This window comes from Elephas maximus, chromosome X, assembly GCF_024166365.1.
Source record: "Elephas maximus indicus isolate mEleMax1 chromosome X, mEleMax1 primary haplotype, whole genome shotgun sequence".
NCBI classification, from domain to species: domain Eukaryota; kingdom Metazoa; phylum Chordata; class Mammalia; order Proboscidea; family Elephantidae; genus Elephas; species Elephas maximus.
Genome location: NC_064846.1, coordinates 25,531,510 through 25,551,540, shown reverse-complemented (window position 1 = coordinate 25,551,540; position 20,031 = coordinate 25,531,510). Strand labels below are relative to the sequence as shown.

The window sequence follows — 20,031 nt, the reverse complement described above, 5'->3', positions numbered from 1 at the left end:
GAGAGACCAATGAATGCAAGAGAAATTACCAGAGACAGGCAGAGGTTAAGTACACTAGTGGGGTTTACAATCAAGGCCTAATCAGACAGGGTTGGTGGGCTCTGGAGAAGACAAGGGGTTCGGTCACACCATGTCCCTGTTCTTCTCACCTTACCCTGCTCTTCCTGTCTCACCTTCACAAACTGAAGTCTTGGGGCTGTTAACAAAAAAGGACAAAGCATCTCAAAATGGCACCCTTGCCATGCTTTTAGCACAGAACTAAGGGATGCTTCTTTGTTAGTGGTTTTCCCACCCAATTAATCCAAACCCTCTTTTAACAAAATTCGAGTTCTGAAAAGGAAATAGAACACCAGTTTACCTTAAGCCGCGTCAGGAGTGTTATTTTTTTAATTCAATTCCAAAGCCAGGTTTCTTTCCAAAAGCCACCACTTTACTGGTACTAATTGCCCTGTCAACATTCTTGACACAACAATGAAGAACTAAAGGACTGAGCCTTGAGGGTAAAACATTTCCCTCTTACTCTGTGACCCTTCCAGCTCTGAACTGAGAGGGCATAGCTACAGGTGGGGGAAGATGACATGTATTTGAGAGAGGCCTGTTTCTTGTACTAGAGACTATCAAAAGTTAGGGCCTCTTTAAGACACTTATTTCTACATTCATTTACAAGACCGCTCAATGGAGTAGCGTAAGTGTTAGAAACAAGCCTCTGTGCTATTCTTTGGAAATGTAGAAACGAAACACCCTGTAACCTATCGCACCCTACCTAGATGTTAGAGATGGTGCGCCATCCCGCTAGCTTAGACTGGATCGAGACAATGAGAGCCCAGTGCAGACTGATGATGTGATAAATGAACGATTAAATCAGCAGGATTCTACCTTTTAATAAGCAGGAGGTTTTAACACTGAAAATGCGTGACTTCATGGTTTTGAAGTGAAAAAGGTAGTATCAGGAATGCACAGCCTTCTCTAATCCAAAAGCAACCCACTAGAAAAAAAAGGGGGGGGGGGGGAGTCCATTGCCCATTTGTAGGGGCAGTGGCACTAAGAGTAAGAGATAAGGATACAATAGTGCCTCTCATTCACCTAGGCGCTAAACACGAATCTAGGACATGGCCATTTCAGCTAGCAAGTAAGGCCTATGAGCGCCATCCTATCCTCTAATCCCTGTTTGTGACATGCTAACTCTGCTCCTAATATGGTCCCCTGAGATGCTGGCCTCCTAGATTTCTTATTGGCCTGGAAGGAAGTACCCTGCTGACAACCAATTTCAAAAAAGTCGAATAAAACATTAAGAACATTTTTTTTTCTAGCAAAAGGCGACGAGATAATCTATTTTACTAACCCTGACTGGCCTTAAAATCCTCTTAGTTGTGAGCAGGCCATACCAGGTAGAACCTGAGTTCCTGCCAGGAACTGATCCTATGATTAACTGATATCTATGTAAGGTAGGAAATGAAATATTTGTCTAAAGTCACATGTCAAAGGTTCTTACTTATCTTGATAAGGCAGGTTCATTTGATTTGTGGCCTGAATTCATGAGTGTGTCCCTTAACAAACAGCTCTCATGTCTCAGCACTATGTTGGCAGGAGCGCGCCCTTAGATATGCTCCCCAGCATCACTTTTGTTGTTAGGTACTGTTGAGACGATTTTAGACTCATAGCGACCCCATGTGACAGAGTAGAACTACCCCATAGGGTTTTCTAGGCTGTAATCTTTATCGAAACAGATCACCAAGTCTTTCTCCTGCAGAGTCGCTGGGTGGGTTTGAACTGTCAGCCTTCTGGTTAGCAGCTGAGCACTTCACCGTTACGCTACCAGGGCCCAGCACCACTAGAATAGTGGAAAAAGCTTTAATGAGGCTTCGGTTATATACAGAAGTAACCTCTGATCATTTCAGTAAATAAAACCCCCAACAGATCCGGAAAAGGTTTGAGTCAATTATTATTGCTGCTACGTTTTTAATGAAATATGACCACCATATATTTCCAGATGTTTTTAAGAAAGCCTAAGGAGAAACCTATTCAGTACTGACAAGACAGATCTCTAGATCATTTCCACATGAACTGCACTGACTGGATGGCTGCACGTAGTTTGACTTAGTTTTAATATTCCTCTTTGTCCTCATAGCTAGTCGAGCCGCACATCACTGTCTATTGCAGCCCATCACAGGAATGGCAGTAATTCCAAGCATATGTGACTAGCTGGCAGCAATGGAAGACTCTTAGCACCAACTGTATATTCTCATGTGCCTCTCAGGTAGGCTCAGACCATACTCTATGTCTGCCATCACCAGCATGTGGGCCAGTTATGAAAAGGAGAGACTGCAAATGGCAGTGTGTTACATTGAGCAGCTTGTGTTAGGTGTCTCCTTCTGTACCAACACACTTGAATTCCATCCCAGATGGCAGCAGAAACATGTTTTCTCACTGCAACCAGTACACAAAATCTATTGTTCTGTGCATGAAATTCGGCCTTGCCTCGTAAGAGAACATTTCCCTCCCTTCTGTTTTCTAGGAGGAACTTCTGAACATGCATCTATGAACCTCTTGAGTATTCTTTTGAGAAGGAAGAAAGCTTTCTTAGACACCCAAACATTGTGACTTGTGGGGAGAACAAGTAGCACATTACTCGGATTTGGAGGGAAGAGTGTGCAGCTTTTACAGTGTATGATCTCCTTCACCACTGGCATATCTGGCGGAATTGGTGGAGGTACTATTCCCAAACCAGGCATCATTGGAGTTATGGGTGGAATTCCAGTCATCATTCCGAGAGCAGGATCGAAGTCTAAAAAAGGAGAGGAGAGAACAATAAATGACACCAGGCAAGGTCAAGTGGAGGCAGAATGTTACCCTTTAAGTCTCAAACCAAAGCCCTTTCTAAGGCAGAGGCAAAATCTTTCAGAAATCATGGTACTTAGCATTGCCAGGTCTTAGGTGTTATATTGCTGTTGTGCATTTTCCTTTTGTTCTGTTTGACCAGTGCCTACTTAAGTCCCTGCATCTCATTTTGACATCCAAGGCCTTTCATAATTATGACTGTGCTTTGTCTATTGAGCTCACCTTCCACTAGTTCCCGACACCCTCTGCTGCATTCAGACAAGGCTCCTTGCTGTCCTTTGTACACACAATGATGGTTCCTGTCTCTCTGTGGTACAGCATCAGGTTAATAGTGCACAGTTTTGGGGATCAGGCAGACCTGGGCCCTAGTCCCACCCTTTGCTTAGCTGGAAGAACCTTTTAAACCTCCATTTTCTTATTCTCAAAATAGGGTTAATACAACCTACCCTGCAGGAAGTTGTGAAGGGTAAACAAAATAACGGCTGTTATGTGCTCAAGCACATGTGCACAGAAATGCTCAGTAAATAACCACTCGCTGTGCCTTTGTTCATGTTGTTCTCTTTGTCTGGAATCGTTTGAGCCTCCCTGAGTTCTCTTCATGCTTCAAGGCCTGGCTTAAGTCTATCTTCCTTGAAGAAGGCTTTCCAGACAATTCCAGTTCACTCTTAATTCTGCATCCAAAAACTACTGACTCTACACCTATTGCCAATGAACTTTTATTTTGCATCACCCTTTGATTGTTTCAACCAGGGATGTCCCTAGGGTAAGTGGGGAGCCCCCCAAAAAATTATTTTTGTGGGGCCCCTGGCTGTATACATAATTTGATTCACCCCAAATCAGCGTCACCATCATTCTAGTGGCTCAATTTCAAACATGATGCCATGCAAGAAATACCATACCAGCCAGATGGCGTGACTTACCAGGAGTCCCTCCTGGTACCAGAACTTTCAGAGGACCCATAGGTATGAATCCTGAAGTTCCCGGGCGCATTTAGTTGACACCAATGTGTATGTGTCGGGAGGGGTAGAAGATTGTAGAGTGTGTGAAAGGGAGAAATGGGGACCAGGGCCCACGTAGGTTGTTTGGGATTGGGGCTCCTTGCTCAGATGACACTGCAAGCACTGGCTAGTCCCACATACTAGAGGGAAATGGGAAATTTTGAGGAAGTGTTTCTGGCAACCAGAACCCACGCAGGGCCTGGTCTGGACTTGGGGCACCTGCCCTGATGGCACTACCTGCCTGGCCAGTCCTTGGCACTGGAGGGGACTTGGAAAATATTAAGATAGGCATTCCAAAGCAGGGCCCCCCTGAGGGGCAGGCCCAGGGCAGGGGCTCTGCTTCCCAATTCTAAGTGTGGTATGGATTTCATTATCTACGTTTTGTCTCCGTATCAAAATGCAAGTTCTTTGAGAGAAGGAAGTGCGCTCTACTTCTTTGCTTGCCTACCCTCACCCCTGCTCTCTGCTCTAGCACCATGCACAGTGGAGTACAAAGAAAGAAGGTATTGCATAAGAAGCTCTGGTAATGCAGGGACAGTTGCAGTAGCAGGTCCTACCCTGTACACTACACAGGCCATAGGGGCAACTCCTATAAACATCGCCTCCAGGTGGCCCTGAAGTCCCCCGGGTGGCTCTCTAAGATGTTGGAGGAGGTGGACCTGAACAGCAGAAAGAACCTGTGGTTTCCAAAGAAGCAGAACTGCAGGCACAACAGGCCCAGTAGGAGGGAGTCCTGAGACTGTGGGTAGATAGACAGGTGGGTGGCGCATGGGCATCCCTCATTGTAGAGCCAGCCTAAGAGAGCGAGGGCACCCCCTGTCCTCCCACATGCCTCTTATCCTGAGATGTGAAGACACTGGGGATGTTTGAGGGACAAAAAACATTTCCTCCAAGAGGAATTTTTATTTTTCTGAAAGCATAATTACTTTGGGTTCTCATGTCATCTTCTCAACATGCATGTGTGTGCACGTACGTATATGCATGCACACGCACACATACACACACATTTCTCCCTCCCTGTGGCTCTCTACTCTCCTCCAATAGTATTTACATGACCCTGAGGAAAATTTCTTAATATCTCTGTGCCTCAATTTCCCTTCAGGTAAAAGTATGGATAAATAATGGCATTTAGTTCAAAGGATGAAAGGACAGAACAGATATGAAAACTTCTGGTGTGACAGGTACTCCTAATAGGTAAGTTTTCTTCCATTTGTTCAAAACATACATATACACACTGAGAAATTCACTGATTCAGGCATTCATTCCCACATTCCACAAACCCTTGTTATAATCCTCCTATACATCAGGTTCTATGCTGGTAAGGGGTCTAGGACTCCCTTTTGATCTTGGAGAATTTAAGGCCCCAACAGCCTTTCTGCCGTCCTATGCTGTAGAATTTAAGAGCACTGTGGTTAAGAATGCCATTTATGTCTGGAAAATTTGATTTCTTGTGCAAAAGATTTTGGAGAAATTGTTAACATTATCTCATCCATTTGCAAACTGTTAACTTTCATTAGGAAAAGATACGATTAGATTGTGTGCCAATTTAACAATCATATGTATTTTTTTCCTCCTACTGAAATGTTTGTCTTCCTTTTATTGTTCTGCCTGTCTCCTCATTGTTATTCATATAGTTCTGTCACTCACAACTCTACCTTACCACAGATTACAGAAGCATCAGCTCATTAAACAAGCTCTGCCACTTCGACTGAGAAGGAAATGCCTGTCTCCATGTACTGTCTACTAATAAATGGAGACAAACAAAAAACAAATACACAGGATAAATATAACTCCTGACTGATGCACTCACCACTCTGCTGGTTGGTATGATTACATTAATATTTTATGAATTTCATTTAAAAGCAAATATATTCATGACATATGGCTAAAGCCAGAGTAGATCAACTCCCCTTCTTCCTTGCATTGAATATGCCAAGGGTACCATAGGCTACAGTGCCCGGCAGGGCTTGCTAGGGGGCAGGTTGTAAATGACATTTCAAAAGCCTCCATCACATTGATTATTTCGTTTGTTTATCTTCAACTATCAAGTACCAAAGTGGAAGTGGATTTCCAATGCCAACCAAGGAGATAACCATTTTGAATCATAGACTTCATGCAAGTATTACAAACCAAAAAAACCAAACCCATTGCCATCAAGTCGATTCCAATTCATAACAACCCTGAACCTGAAAAGTCAAACAAGCCCAACAATTTAAAACACATTGGTAATAGAACACCAGAGAAATTCTTGCCCTTTTCGAGGTCCCTGGTCTGGTTTGAGGAGTACTGCCAACAAATACATGCTATTGCCTCTTATATTAGAAATTCACATCCCTGAAAGGGATTTGAAATCATATAAAAAGATTGTGGAAAAGGCGAAGGTATTCCTCCAAAGTCATTTTTACAATCAATACTGTTAAATAAATGAATAAACAAACAAGCAAATAAAATTACTTAAATAAGTAAATTCTGTTTTGCTTTTACCATCTCTCCTTCTAGTACCCTTCCCCCACCACATCCTTGACTCTTGGTATGACCAATGCTGGGAGAGTCATACGGTGTTGGTTTGTATTCCCTCTTCTGATTCATGCATTGGCTGTAACACATGATTTCAAGAAATGTTTCAGTGTAGCCTTCAGCCTTCCTGCTGCCTATCAGCTTGTGCTTACCCAACCTAGAATAGTTATCTGGCAGTATTATTACCCTCTACTTTCTGTACACACCTAAGCCAGAAAGTTACAATGGAGGCACATATAATTTCTAAGTTGCTGTCCAGTCGTCCATATGCCCATCCATCTAGTATTTTGGTGCCAGGTCCTATGCCAGGTGTTGGGGTTAAAGGAATGAATAAGAGAAAATTCTTGACCTCACAGTCTTGTTTGGAGAAAGCCATGCAAACAGTTACAAGGCTGTATCATCGATTATCATCATCACCACAATTGTCTATTGAGTGGTTATAATGTGCTAGGCACTGTGCTAAGCTTTTTATATAATCTTATTTCAACAGACCTGTGAATATTTTGTTACTTGCCCAAGGTTACACAGCCAGTAAGTGGCAGACCCAGGATTCAAATCCAGATTGGTCTAACACTCTTAACCACTACATTGCCTCTCAATGTAGTATGACAACTGCTTTAATAAAAGCAGGTGGAAAGTATAACAAGTATGCTAAAAAAACATGGCTTCCATACGGTTCTTTTTCCCCAGTGTGGTGGATTAAAGGTGTATACAAATTCTCCTCCCATCAAGAGGTAGGGGCTATTCCCCCCCGCCACTTTGAATCTTGATGAGCTCTTTGTCACTGCTTTGACCAATAGAATACACCAGAAGAGATGGTGCATCAACTTTCAGGCCCAGGCCTTAAGAGAGAAGTAACTTCCACTTCTTGTCTTTGGGAACATGCGCTTTGGGAGCTTTGAGTCGCTACGTAAGAAGTCCAATAACTATGCTAAAGAGACCATGCAGAGAGGGTTTTAGAAGACATGGAAAGGGAGAGGGGCTTGGGTGAGCCCAGTCTTTTATCTGTTCCTGCCACAGTGCCAGGCATATGAGTGAAGTTGTCTTGAATTCTCCAGACCAGCTTGCTTCAGCTGAGCCATCCCAGTTGACATCATGTTCAACAGAAGAATTGTCCATTTAAGTCCTGTCCAAATTTCTCACACAGAAAATCTTGAAATATAATAAAATGATTGTGTTTTAAGCCACTAAATTTTTAAGGTGGTTTGCTACACAGCAATCCCCAAAAACCCCGATAAGTAGAATATCCAGCATGGCTGGGAAGTGGAGTATGATTGGTTAACAGAGTTAGGCATTGTCAAAGAATAAAAATAGAAAGTACACTAACTATCCAAACTAGTCTGACCATGCTTTTTCTCAGATTATTAAGAAGGTACTTTGGGATCCTCCAGGGCCCCAGAGCTACTGTTTTGAGCAATTGTTATTACTGTACTTTTGCTGTATGGAAAGGTCAATTGGAAGAAAGCCAGATGACTAACACTCTACTAGGTGCATTAAGACTACAGATGTTTATAAAACCCTAGAAACCTTAGAGGCTGTCCATCTTTCAGGTCTGACAAAGATACCACACATACTCATTCTATGGTTCAATGCTTGATATTTTCTGGCAGGCCAGTTCACACTGGATTTCTTCCCTTGAAATTCAATCTCCACTTTCATGGTAGGAGAGGGAGGTGTGTCCATAACATTAAAAAAAAAAATTAGCTACCCATTAATTGAGTATTTATGAAGTTTCAGGCTTTATACACATCATCTTACTTAATCTTCACAACGATCCTAAGAGATGGACAATATTATTATTCTGATTTTACAGACAAGAAAATTGAAGTTCATAGAGATAACATAGTAAGGCCACACAGTACATGGCTCTTACTAACCATGCTTCCAGTCATTAGTCTACACTGATTCCATAGATATTTACATCTTTGGAAATGCTATAGGGTCACTTTGAGTCTTAATCGACTTGATGGCAGTGGGTTTGGTTTTTTTTTTTTTAATTTTTATTGTGCTTTAAGTGAAAGTTTACAAATCAAGTTGGACTTTCATAGAAAAATTTATAAACACCTAGCTATATACTCCAAATTGTTCTCCCCCAATGAGACAGCGGACTCTTTCTCTCCACCCTCTATTTTCGTGTCCATTCAGCCAGCTTCTGTCCCCCTCTGCCTTCTCATCTCTCCTCCAGACAGGAGCTGCCCACACAGTCTCATGTGTCTACTTGATCCAAGGAGCTCACTCTTCACCAGTATCATATTCTATCCCATAGTCCAGTCCAATCCCTGTCTGAAGAGTTGGCTTTGGGAATGGTTCCTGTCTTAGGCTAACAGAAGGTCTGGAGACCATAACCTCTGGGGTCCTTCTAGTCTCAGTCAGACCATTAAGTTTAGGTTTGGTTTTTGTTGTTGTTGTTTCTTTTGGTTCTCACAAAGGCCATAGGGCCACCAAAAAAAAAAAAAAAAAGCGCCCCTTGTCAGATTAAGCTCAGTTATGTACCTATTCAACCTGCAACAAGCCTTCAAATGTTCTGTCCAGGAGAATGCCTTGGGGTTGCTTATCTCCACAAATAGAATGTTCTTTTGAGATATTCAATATATATATTGCCATAGTGTTTGTTAGGTAATTCTCAATTTGGGCCACAGAAGTTGGGATGGTGGCAATGTCTGAATTGGTAAGGTAAGGGTAGGAGGTGACATGTTTACTATTCTGCTAGCCTTTTTAGAACTGGACCCTGATTTTGGCTGGAAGCTCCTTCACATCCTCAGAAAGGCTCTGCCTGTACTCAGTGACTTCTTCCTGTCCAAGCCCCCTCTGGCCCACAAAGGCATTACCAATCTTTTCTATGTTCTGGATACACTTTGAGCCTCAGCAAGTTATTTGCACTCATAGTGAAACCACTAACAGACAACCACAGATAATTCCAAAATAAGTGTTCTAAAACCAATACCAAACCTGTTGCTGTCGAGTCAATTCCGACTCAAATCGAACCTATAGGATGGAGTAGAACTGCCCCATGGATTTTCCAAGGAGTGCCTTGTGGATTTGAACTGCCAACCTTTTGGTCAGCAGCCGTGGCTCTTAACCACTATGCCACCAGGGTTCCCAAGTGTTCCAAATAGAATCTAATTATATATGCATAATTATTTTATAGAAAATTATCCATCCAATTCAGGTACACATTTCTGAGACATTATTATTTCTTCAGAGTTCCTACAAAATTCATAGAAAATTAAGAATTATGCCTGAGTATTGAGAAACTTTTTAGGTGCCCTGGTGGCACAGTAGCCAAGCACTTAGCTGCTTGAACCCACCAGCCACTCCACAGGAAAGATGTGACAGTCTGCTTCCATAAAGATTACAGCCTAGGAAAACTTATGGGGCAGTTCTATTCTGTCCTACAGGGTCACTATGAGCTGGAATCGACTCAGTGCCAGGTTTATTTTTTATTATTACTGAGAAACTTTAGCCCACTACAGTCCCGGCTACCTTCCCCCTACCCAGATACTTGAAAAGACTTTTCAGGCACCCAACCTAAAAAGAGACTACGGCTTTCTTAAAGATAGCCTGGGTGAGCTGTGAGATAATCCTGGCCTTATCACCAGCCCTCTGGAAACAGATCACAAATTCCCAAAGTTTTGCACCATGACTCTCAAATTCTCCCAACATCTGTCCTGCTTCTCCAGAATAGCTTCTGAATACTTGTTCCAGCCCAGCTGGGAAGCTGAGGCAGGGCCTGGCTAACGGACAATAACAAACAGTTCAGGAAAGCTCTTTCTCCAAAATCTGACTTTGATCCCACATTTCCACCAAAGGAGCTTTATTCCTTTAGCATGCGTTTTTATAAATGTCTACGTTTCTAGCTCATCTTCCCTCTTCTCCTTCCTATTTATTTATACTGTGTTCTTGCCTTCTTAGAACATTTGACGAGTTCAGGGTCATGCTCTCAACTCTCATGCAGCTTTGAAGGGAAATTAGTGAGATACTTCCCAGTACATCAGGGGTCCTCAGATTTCTGGATTTTAGAGATGAATAAAATAAACTACATAATACATACATTAAGGTTGCCAACCTCTTAATTTGTCAAAGAAAGACATAGAGAACAACAACAAAAAGAAACTAACCAATGTACTATCATCATTCATGCACCTCATAAAAGACAGAACATTTTTAAAGGCAAAAATATAGGAAGTCTAAAATCTCAGAATAAAGGACAGAACATTTAATTGAGCAAATTTAGCTTTATGACAAATCGACTATATTCTTACTTTCTTACATTTTGCATCAGAGTAGGGAAAGCTGTGCATAGGGTTGCTATGAGTCGGAACCGACTCAATGGCACCTAACAACAGCAACAATAGGGAAAGTAATAGCATCAGCTGGTCCTGGGCTGTAAACCAGTGTTTAGGTTCTGGGATCAATCAACCACCTCACTCGGCATGCACTTCTCTATCAAGCTCCAAGTGAAAATTTTCTTTCAGAACCAAAATGTCACACACACAAAAAGGTAGTAACGGCCATGAAAAATTTCACTTTCCCTGAAGACTGGTATGTTTCCTTTTCATGGAAAATGCAAATTATAGAACCGATCAGGTTTCTGTTTTTGTTTTGGCTGTCTGGTCACAGAGGCAGCTGAGCTTTAGAAACTGGGTGGGATCCTATGACCTACATGTGTGAATTCTAATTAACCTCTCTACCTGGTCTTTATCTTCCATTTTCATTTATATTTTTCCAAATGATGATTTATTTTATTTATAATTCTTCTATTTCACTGTAATCTTTCTTATAAGCTACCTCAAACTCTGTAGCATGAGGTGATAATACACATATAACTCAAATCAATAATTAACCATTATCTTCACACTATATACTCTCGCATGCCTTCCTGTCATTGATGCACTGTTTCCTCTGCCTGGACTATTCTTAGTTCCCTTTTTTACCTGACACATTTCTATATGTCTCTGGAAACCCAGATCTTCTGTAAACCTTTTCTGACCACCACCATCTACCTACCACTCCTCCTAGTCCATCCTGGCTTCAACAGTACTTTTCAACATGTTTCTACTATGACACTTGTTACACTGTTGTGCCAGGTGCCATCGTCAAAGGAGTCAAACCATTGTAGTGCTATGATATTTACTTTGCTGCCTCTGCCACTGGACTCTGAATCCTTGAAGGCAAGGATTGAACATGCTCATTTTGGATCCCCTTAACCTAGCTAAATCTATTTTTAATGAATTAATAAATGAATGGATAAACGAAAGAACAAATGAACTAAATGGATGGGAAAGCTTTGAGCTGTTGTCACTCAAGAGTCAGCTCATAATTGTGAACAGGTTTTATTAAGGAGAAAACATGGAGGTTTTAAAAATATTGGAGTCAGTATGCTTCATGAGGGCAGAAATTTTTGTCTCTTTTGTTCACAGCTTTATCTTCAGGGTTTCTCATAGTACTCTCCATACAGCAGGCCTCAGTAAATATTTGTTGTATGAATGAAAGGATGAATGAATGAACTAATGGTCTCACTCAGACCACTCTTCCTAACAGTTTCCATGGGGAGTCATGAGAGCGCCATCACTGGGTAGGGTTCAAGCTTGTTTTGAAGAGACATTAATTCTACTGAGCATAATGTTTTACATATTGTTGGCTCTTGATGAAATGTCCGTCACGATGATGGCCAGTGCTCTCCTTTCTCAGGATCTTAACCTTATTGGCCACTGAAGGAACACTCTATTTGCAGAAGATATTAAAAATACTATACTGGCATAACATAGTTTATAAAGAAAATGTTCTACATTCTACATTGGTGAGTAGTGTCTGGGGTCATAAAAGCCTATAAAACAGCCATCTATGAGAGTCTACTGGTCTTACTCCTTTGGGAGCAAGGGAGAATGAAGAAAACTAAAGACACAAGGGAAAGATTAGTCCAAAGAACTAATGGACCACAACTACCACAACCTCCACCAGACTTAGTTCAGTACAACTAGATGGTGGCCGACTACCACCACTGACTGCTCTGACAGGGATCACAATAGAGAGTCCTGGACAGAGCTGGAGAAAAATATAGAACAAAATTCTAACTCACAAAAAAAGAGCAGACTTACTGGCCTGACAGAGACTGCAGAAACCCTGAGAGTATTGCCCCCGGACACTCTTTTAGCTCAATAATGAAGTCACTCCTGAGGTTCCCCCTTCAGCCAAAGATTAGACATGCCCATAAAACAAAATGAGACTAAAGAGGCACACCAGCTCGGGGGCAAGGACTAGAAGGCAGGAGGAGACAGGAAAGCTGGCAATAGGGAACCCAAGGTTGAGAAGGGAGAGTGTTGACAAGTCATGGGGTGGCTAATCAATGTCATAAAACAGTATGTGTACTAACTGTTTAATAACAAACTAGTTTGTTCTGAAAACCTTCATCTAAAGTACAATAAAAACAAGAAAATACTATAAACCCAATCTGTATGCTGAGCAAATAATCCAAGAAGCTGGACTATATGAAGAATTAGAGAAAGACTCATTAACAACCTGCACTATGCAGATGACACAACCTTGATTGCTGAAAGTGAAAAGGACTTGAAGCACTTACTAACGAAGACCAAAGACCATAGCCTTCAGTATGGATTGCACCTCAACATAAAGAAAACAAAAATCCTCACAACTGGACCAATAAGCAACGTCATGATAAACGGAGAAAAGATTGAAGTTGTCAAGGATTTCATTTTACCTGGATCCACTTGGATCAACACTCATGGAAGCAGCAGTCAAGACATCAAAGGACGTATGCATTGGGGAAATCTGCTGCAAAGGACCTCTTTAAAGTATTGAAAAGCAGAGATGTCACTTTGAGGACTAACATCCACCTCAGCTAAGCCTTGGTATTTTCAATTGCTTCATATGCATGTGAAAGCTGGACAACGAATAAGGAAGACCAAAGAAGAACTGACAGCTTTGAATTATGGTGTTGGTGAAGAATGCTGAATATACTGTGGACTGCCAGAAGAACGAACAAATCTGTCTTGGAAAAAGTACGGCCAGAAAGCTCCTTAGAAGTAAGGATGGTGAGACTTTGTCTCACAGACTTTGGACATGTTATCAGGAGGGACCAGTCCCTGGAGAAGGACATCATGCTTGGTAAAGTAGAAAACCAAAAAAAACAAACCCAGTGCCGTTGAGCTGATTCCGACTCACAGCGACCCTACAGTAGAGGGTCAGTGAAAAAGAGGAAGACCCTCAATGAGATGGACTGACACAGATGGCTGGAACAACGGGCTCGAGCATAACAATAATTGTGAAGAAGGCACAGGACTGGGCAGCATTTCATTCTGTTGCATGTGGGGTCACTATGAGTCGGAACCGAGTCGACAGCACCTAACAACAACAACAGAAACCCAAGTCTGGGCCTCCTTGAGGAGTTTGCGGAGCAGTGGCCTGTCGTATCTCACACATCCCCATTCATTCTCTTTGTTCCCATCAGAGCTGGCCAGCTGGGTCCAGTGAGAACTGCCTTTTTACGAATGACAATGCCCACAGATGGGCAGGGTCTTGCTCTGGGAATAAGGTCTACAAGTCCACATTTCCCAGTATCTCTCATTATCGAGGAGGTATAGTCAATACATTGGAGACACCATAACAAGAGAATCTCCTCTTCTGGGACTTCACAGGCTCCACACTTGGCTGTTAAGAATTTTTTAACTGAGGGGAAAAAATAAAGGAAGCAGCAGAGAGCATTCACTGGGTACCTGTTAATGGTAATGGGTCCATCCCTGGATTCATCTGGGATGACTGGTGCAGAACAGTGCTCCTTAACCAGAAGGCCTGACCCTTTTTGGTGCCTCTGCTCATGTGAAAACTAGCATAAGTCATATCTGACCAGCTTGGAAAAGCAATTACTCTGCAGGGAAGACAACCGCCAGCCAGAGGGGACTTTTTGATCTGCCATCATTGTGAATTAACTTTACTGAACAGCAGCTGCACAGAACACCATATTACATGAAAGGGAGCTCCATACCAGAGATGGCCTGGCTCTGCTTTCCACTCAATGGACACAATAAGCCAGACGTTACCCTGATGATATGTATGTGTCCAAGAGCCTCAGCATCCATGACAGTATAGATTTGAGCTCTCTGGGGGAAGTCAAGGAAGCTTATGCATCACTGGTTTTTCATCAATGTCAAAAGCCTTTTCTATTGTCATAGACAGGTCAGAGGAGACAGGACAAACAGAAGCCTGCTGGCTCAGTAGGAAACTGAAGTAGCTGAATTACTGAGCCATCAATGGGTGACTTTGGGGAACAGCTCCCTGTGGCTTGATTGCTCCCTTTTCCATTTTAAGGAATCCTGAGGGTGGGGAGAGGGTTAGGGGAGAACCATTATTGGTTCTCATTCAGTTAAAATATAAAATAATAAAGATGGCAGGCACCATGCACCCCAGACCCTGGTAAGAAGAGTTGGCAGCATTGGAGTATAGTGCCAAAAGTTCATTTCTGTGGGCACCCCACCAGATTTACAGAGGCAGTCATCAGCACTGTCAGACACATACTGCTCTCTTCACCGGCCATTTTCTAGTTCTTCTCCAAGAAAAAAACTCACCCCTGCATTAGTTATCCTCCACTGTTGTTAAGTGTACAAACGAGCCACAATTCACCTTTTGTGAGCCATATGTCCGTTGTGTATTTGGAACAATAATGATAATAGCTGATGTACATTGAGGGGTTACTGTGAGCCAGGCATCATTCTAAGACTTTAGATGTATTAATTCATAACAAGTCCATGACATGGCTACTATTACTATCTCCACTTTACAGATGTAGAAACTGAGGCATTAGAGAGGTTAAGTAACTTGCCAAAGGTCACATAGCTACTTAATGGCAAAGCAGAAATTTGAACCTAGGCAGTCTGGATGCAGAGCCCATGTTGTAATCTTACGGTAAACTGTCTTCCTAAGATAACAAGGGGAGAAAATCAGCTACACCTAACTCAAATGATACATACAAAGTATGTCTTGGCCAGATGGTATTGCCCAATGTGCTTTCCAGACAAGAAGTGCACAGCTAAAGGAAATAGCATTTCTAAGACCAGGTTTTCAAGTAGTGAAGCAACCCTCCCTGAACCACAGGTTCAAGATCACTGAAATGCAAGGCTGAGTGGGACTCTGAAAAGCTGTTTCTTCATAGTCCTTAAGAAAATAAGATGTAGGCAAAGGGAGATAGAGATAGAAATGAAACTCATCCTTGAGGTTTCAAATGTCTGGTTGGAGCTGGATGTGGAGAACGTTCATTAGGGCCGACAGTGGTTGCATAGAGCTCAAATGCTTGCAGTTTAAAGGGCACCTTTTTTTTTTTTTACCCCAAAGAGCATATTGTACTACTAATAGTAATAATAATGGCAACTGTTAACCTTTACTGAGTGCTTATTATATGCCAAGCATTGTGCTAAGTACATTATTTAATCTTCACAGCAATCCCGTGAGGTAGATACTATCATTACCCCCTTTTACAGATGAAGAAACTGAGGCACAGAGGGGTCAAGTAACCTGTTCAAGGTCACACAGCTAGCAAGTGGCAGAGCCAGGATCCAAACCCAAACAGTCTGACTTCAGGGCCTGTGTTGTTAAACACAGAGAAATAGCCTCTGAGCTACTGTTAAGAAATCTTACCCCAATTTTCTAGGCCTATTATTGACCCTAGAAGTCCCTGGGTGGCACAAACATTTAAGCACTCAACTACTAACCGAAAGGTTGGTGGTTTGAACTCGCCCAGAGGTGCCTCAGAAGAAAGGTCTGGAGATCTGCTTCCAAATGGTAACAGCTTTGAAAACCGTATGGAGCAGTTCTACTCTGCACACATGGGGTCACTATGAGTTAGAGTGGATTTGATGGTAACTTTTTTTTTTCATTGTTCCCAGCTTAAGCTTTGGCCCTGTAATCAGTCCTGGGCCTTTTCTTCTCGACATTATAGACAGGTGTCTAAGCATTGAAGATTACTTTGTGAGTGTAGGTTGATGCTTAAATATGGAAATTTACAAAGCACTTGGTTAAGCTAATAGTCCACAGCTCTGTGCAGCCCACCCCCACCCCGCCCCCCAGCCTCAGAGCAGAGTTGGCCTCAAGATTTTTGCTGGGGCATTTACCTATACAATTCAGACTGCCATAAACCGGGAATATTTAGGCCAAATCAGGTTGCCTAGTCACACTAGACTACAAGAGATCGTGACTGAGAATCGCTCCACATGGAGCTATAAAATAATATATAAGCAATATAGAAAAAGAGGAAGACCCTCAATGAGATGAATTGACACAGTGGCTGCAACAATGGGCTCAAGCATAACAACTATTGTGAGGATGGCACAGGCCTGGGTAGTGTTTTGTTCTGTTGTGCATACGGTTGCTATGAGTCAGAACTAAGTCGACAGCACGTAACAACAAAAACAGTGACAATGACGTAGTTTAAATAAGTATTTAGTTTAAATACTATTATAATGAAATAAAAGACTAAATAAAAATACCCACTGCTTGTTTTAGAAATGTTTATGAGAAATATAGTAATAATGATTTAAAAAATATTTTAACAACTGACATTTTTGAGTACTATTTGTGCTAAGCACTTTATATATATGGACTATCTCATCTAATTCTCACAACAACCCTAGAAGTTAGGCACTGTTAGCCTGATTTTATGGAGGATAAAATCAAGTCTCATAACAGGCATATAACTACCCAAGATAAAATGGTGAAAGAAACAGGCTTGGAATCCAGGCAGATTGACTCCAGAGGCTGAGCTCTTAACCAATGTGCAAGACTGGCTCCTGTGCTAACACCTGCTGGTCCCAGATTGGCCCCACTAGTCATTTAAAACCCAAGGAGATCCATGGTCCAACAATTCCAGCCCTCAAAGGGTCCCTGGTTGTTCATTTCAATAAGAGCTTTGAACAAGTCTGGTTCAACCCCCTGCTCAGAATTTGCATTTCTAACAAGTTCCTTGCTGAGAATTGGCATTTCTAACAAGTTCCCAGGGAGCTATACATAAGAATGACCTGGGGATCCTATTAACTGTAGATTCTGATTCAGTATATCTGGAGATGGAAATGCAAATTCTCAGCAGGAGTGTGAACTGGAACGAACAGGCTTGGAAGCCCTGATTTCAATTGTGGTTGGTCCAGTGGAGGAAGATGCAGCCCAGTCATGAGAATTAGTTTGGTGGAACGGTTCTTTGGCTCTTCCAAGTATAGAATCCAAGCTCCTTTTTTTCTCCACCCCCTTTCTCATTCCCATACCTTCTTTCTTCATGTTTAATTGCTTTTTTTCTTCCTTAGATTTCAATGTAATAACATTTCTTAATTTATTATTACTACTGTTGTCTGCTACCCCACCTCACCCCCATTACAACCTGTAAGCATTCATTTAACATTTGTGCTGGAATTATGAAATTCTGGGGGGAGAGGGGACAGTAGTATCAATAAAGGACACAAAAAATGACATCGCTCCAGATCTGTGTTTCTCTACTTTAATGCGCATGTGAGTCATCTGGAGGACATTGTTAAGATGCAGCTTCTGATTCCGGAGGTCTGGGGTAGGGCGTGAGATTCGTGCAGACCACACTTTGAGTAGCAAGGCTCTAGACTGGCCTGGTCCTGTCATGCTTTTAAATAGGATCACAATGAAATAAATCTAGGGAAATTAATGCTTAGGCTGTTAAAAAAAAAACCCAGGCCTCCTGAGATGTCAATTCCCTAAGTTATTCACAAACCCATTTTAATCGTTAATAGCTCTGACAATTCAGGAAGATTTTTTATATCTAAACTAAACCCTTCACATACCGTGGTATTTTTCTTTTGGTTTTTCTTCAGTGGAGATGGAGTTAGTCCATCATGTCCATTCTCTTAAAGGTTACTTTGTTTACAAAAATGTAAACAGTTATTGTCATGAATTGAATTGTGTCCCCCAAAAATATCTGTCCACTTGGCTAGGTCATGATTCCCTTGTATGACTGTCTGCCATTTTGCCTTCTGATGTGATTTCCCTATATATTGTAAATCTTGTCACCATGATGTAATAAGATGGATTAGCAGCAGTTACACTGATGAGGTCTACAAGATTAGGTAGTGTCTTAAGCCAACCTCTTTTGAGATACAAAAGAGAGAAGCAAGCAAAGAGACCTGGGGACCTTACACAATCAAGAAACCAGCATTGGGAGCAGAGACCTTTGGACCTGAGGTTCCTGTGCTAAGATGCTCCCACATCAAGGAAAGACTGATGACAAGGACCTTCCTCCAGAGCCGACAGAGACAGAAAGCCTTCCCTTGGAGCTGGCGCCCTGAATTTGGACTTCTAGCCTACTGGACTGTAAGAGAATAAACTTCTCTTTGTTAAAGCCATCCACTTGTGGTATTCCTGTTATAACAGCACTAGGTGACTAAGACAGCTATTCAGTTTTAAAAATAGACTTTGGGATTATTCTTACCATCTCTTTTTCTCCCCTTTAGGAATCTCAGGTCAGTGGTTAAGTGTTCGGCTGCTAACCAAAAGGTCAGCAGTTCAAATCCACCAGGCGCTCCTTGGAAACCCTATAGGGCAGTTCTACTCTGTCCTATAAGGTGGCTATGAGTAGGAATCAACTCAAAGGCAATGGGTTTGGTTTTTGTTTTTTTGGTATGAGTCAGTTACGGAGTTCCTGAGTGGTACAAGTGGTTAACACACTTGGCTGGCTAAATGAAAGGTTGGAGGTTCAAGTCTAACCAGATGAACATCAGAAGAAAGTCCTAGGGATCTACTTCCAAAAAATCAGCCACTAAAAAGCTTATGAAGCACATTTCTACTCTGATACATATGAGGTTGCCATGAGTTGGAAGCTACTCAACAGCATCTGTTTTTTTTTTTGTTTTTAAAGTCAGTTATATCCACTGATTTTCTTTCCATCTCTGTGTTTATTTGCCTCTTCCAAGAAATCTACAAATTAGACAAGCTTTGTATTCCCTTGCCAAAACCCTCTTGCCTTTTATTTTAATAAAAACTAAAAAAAAAAAAAAAAAATAAGCTGTTTAAATATTCAATGACCCAATCTCCATCAGTTATCCCCCAGCTTGGCCAAAGTGCAACAGGGAGTATACTGGTAGCTACTGGCCGCCTAGTCTATAAAGCTCATGGTACAAAAATGTACACTCTAGGCAGAATCTGGGAAACGCCATCTTCAAAATAAGTTGTGTCATACTGTTATATTTATTACCACATGGTCAATAAAAAGAAGTACTTGTGAGGTGATTAAAAATAGCATACCAGGTAAAATTGGTTGTCCGGCAATTCCCATCGGTGCCATTCCAAGATTATTCATTGTGGTCCATGCAGTTGGATCAGACATAGGAAGTGTCATAGCGGTAGAGTCCACATTCAGAGTTCTATTATCAGCTGAAAGAAATGATAAGCAAAATAATTTCTTGTGTTAAGAGTCCAGTTGTAAACTTTGGCAAACCCTTTATAGTAATGGTCTGATGGGTGGTGGATAAGGCTTCAATTTTAGGCTAAAACAATACAGACTTGAACTGGCAAGCGGTCATGGAATTTGAAAGCAGTTTATCAGATGACACTTAGTATAAGAGTTTCTTCCCTCCATCCCTTTCTCACTTTCTTCCTTCTTTCCTCCCACCCCTCCCCCTTTTTTCTTTCATGTATATACACCACAGGAGCTTGGGAT

General features: G+C 41.8%; 1 protein-coding gene across 7 annotated transcripts in view; it reads right to left on the bottom strand.

Moving 5' to 3' along the window:
• ENOX2 (ecto-NOX disulfide-thiol exchanger 2) overlaps positions 1-20,031 on the bottom strand; it is a 348,995-nt gene that overhangs the window by 79,567 nt on the left and 249,397 nt on the right. For all 7 annotated transcript variants that reach the window (XM_049873404.1, XM_049873403.1, XM_049873405.1 and 4 more), the window contains 2 exons: positions 19,617-19,745; positions 2,630-2,785 (listed from right to left, as the gene is read on the bottom strand). In XM_049873404.1, the coding sequence (XP_049729361.1) occupies positions 2,630-2,785; positions 19,617-19,710 (250 nt within the window). In that variant the 5' untranslated portion in view covers positions 19,711-19,745. The remainder of the gene's footprint in view (positions 1-2,629; positions 2,786-19,616; positions 19,746-20,031) is intronic.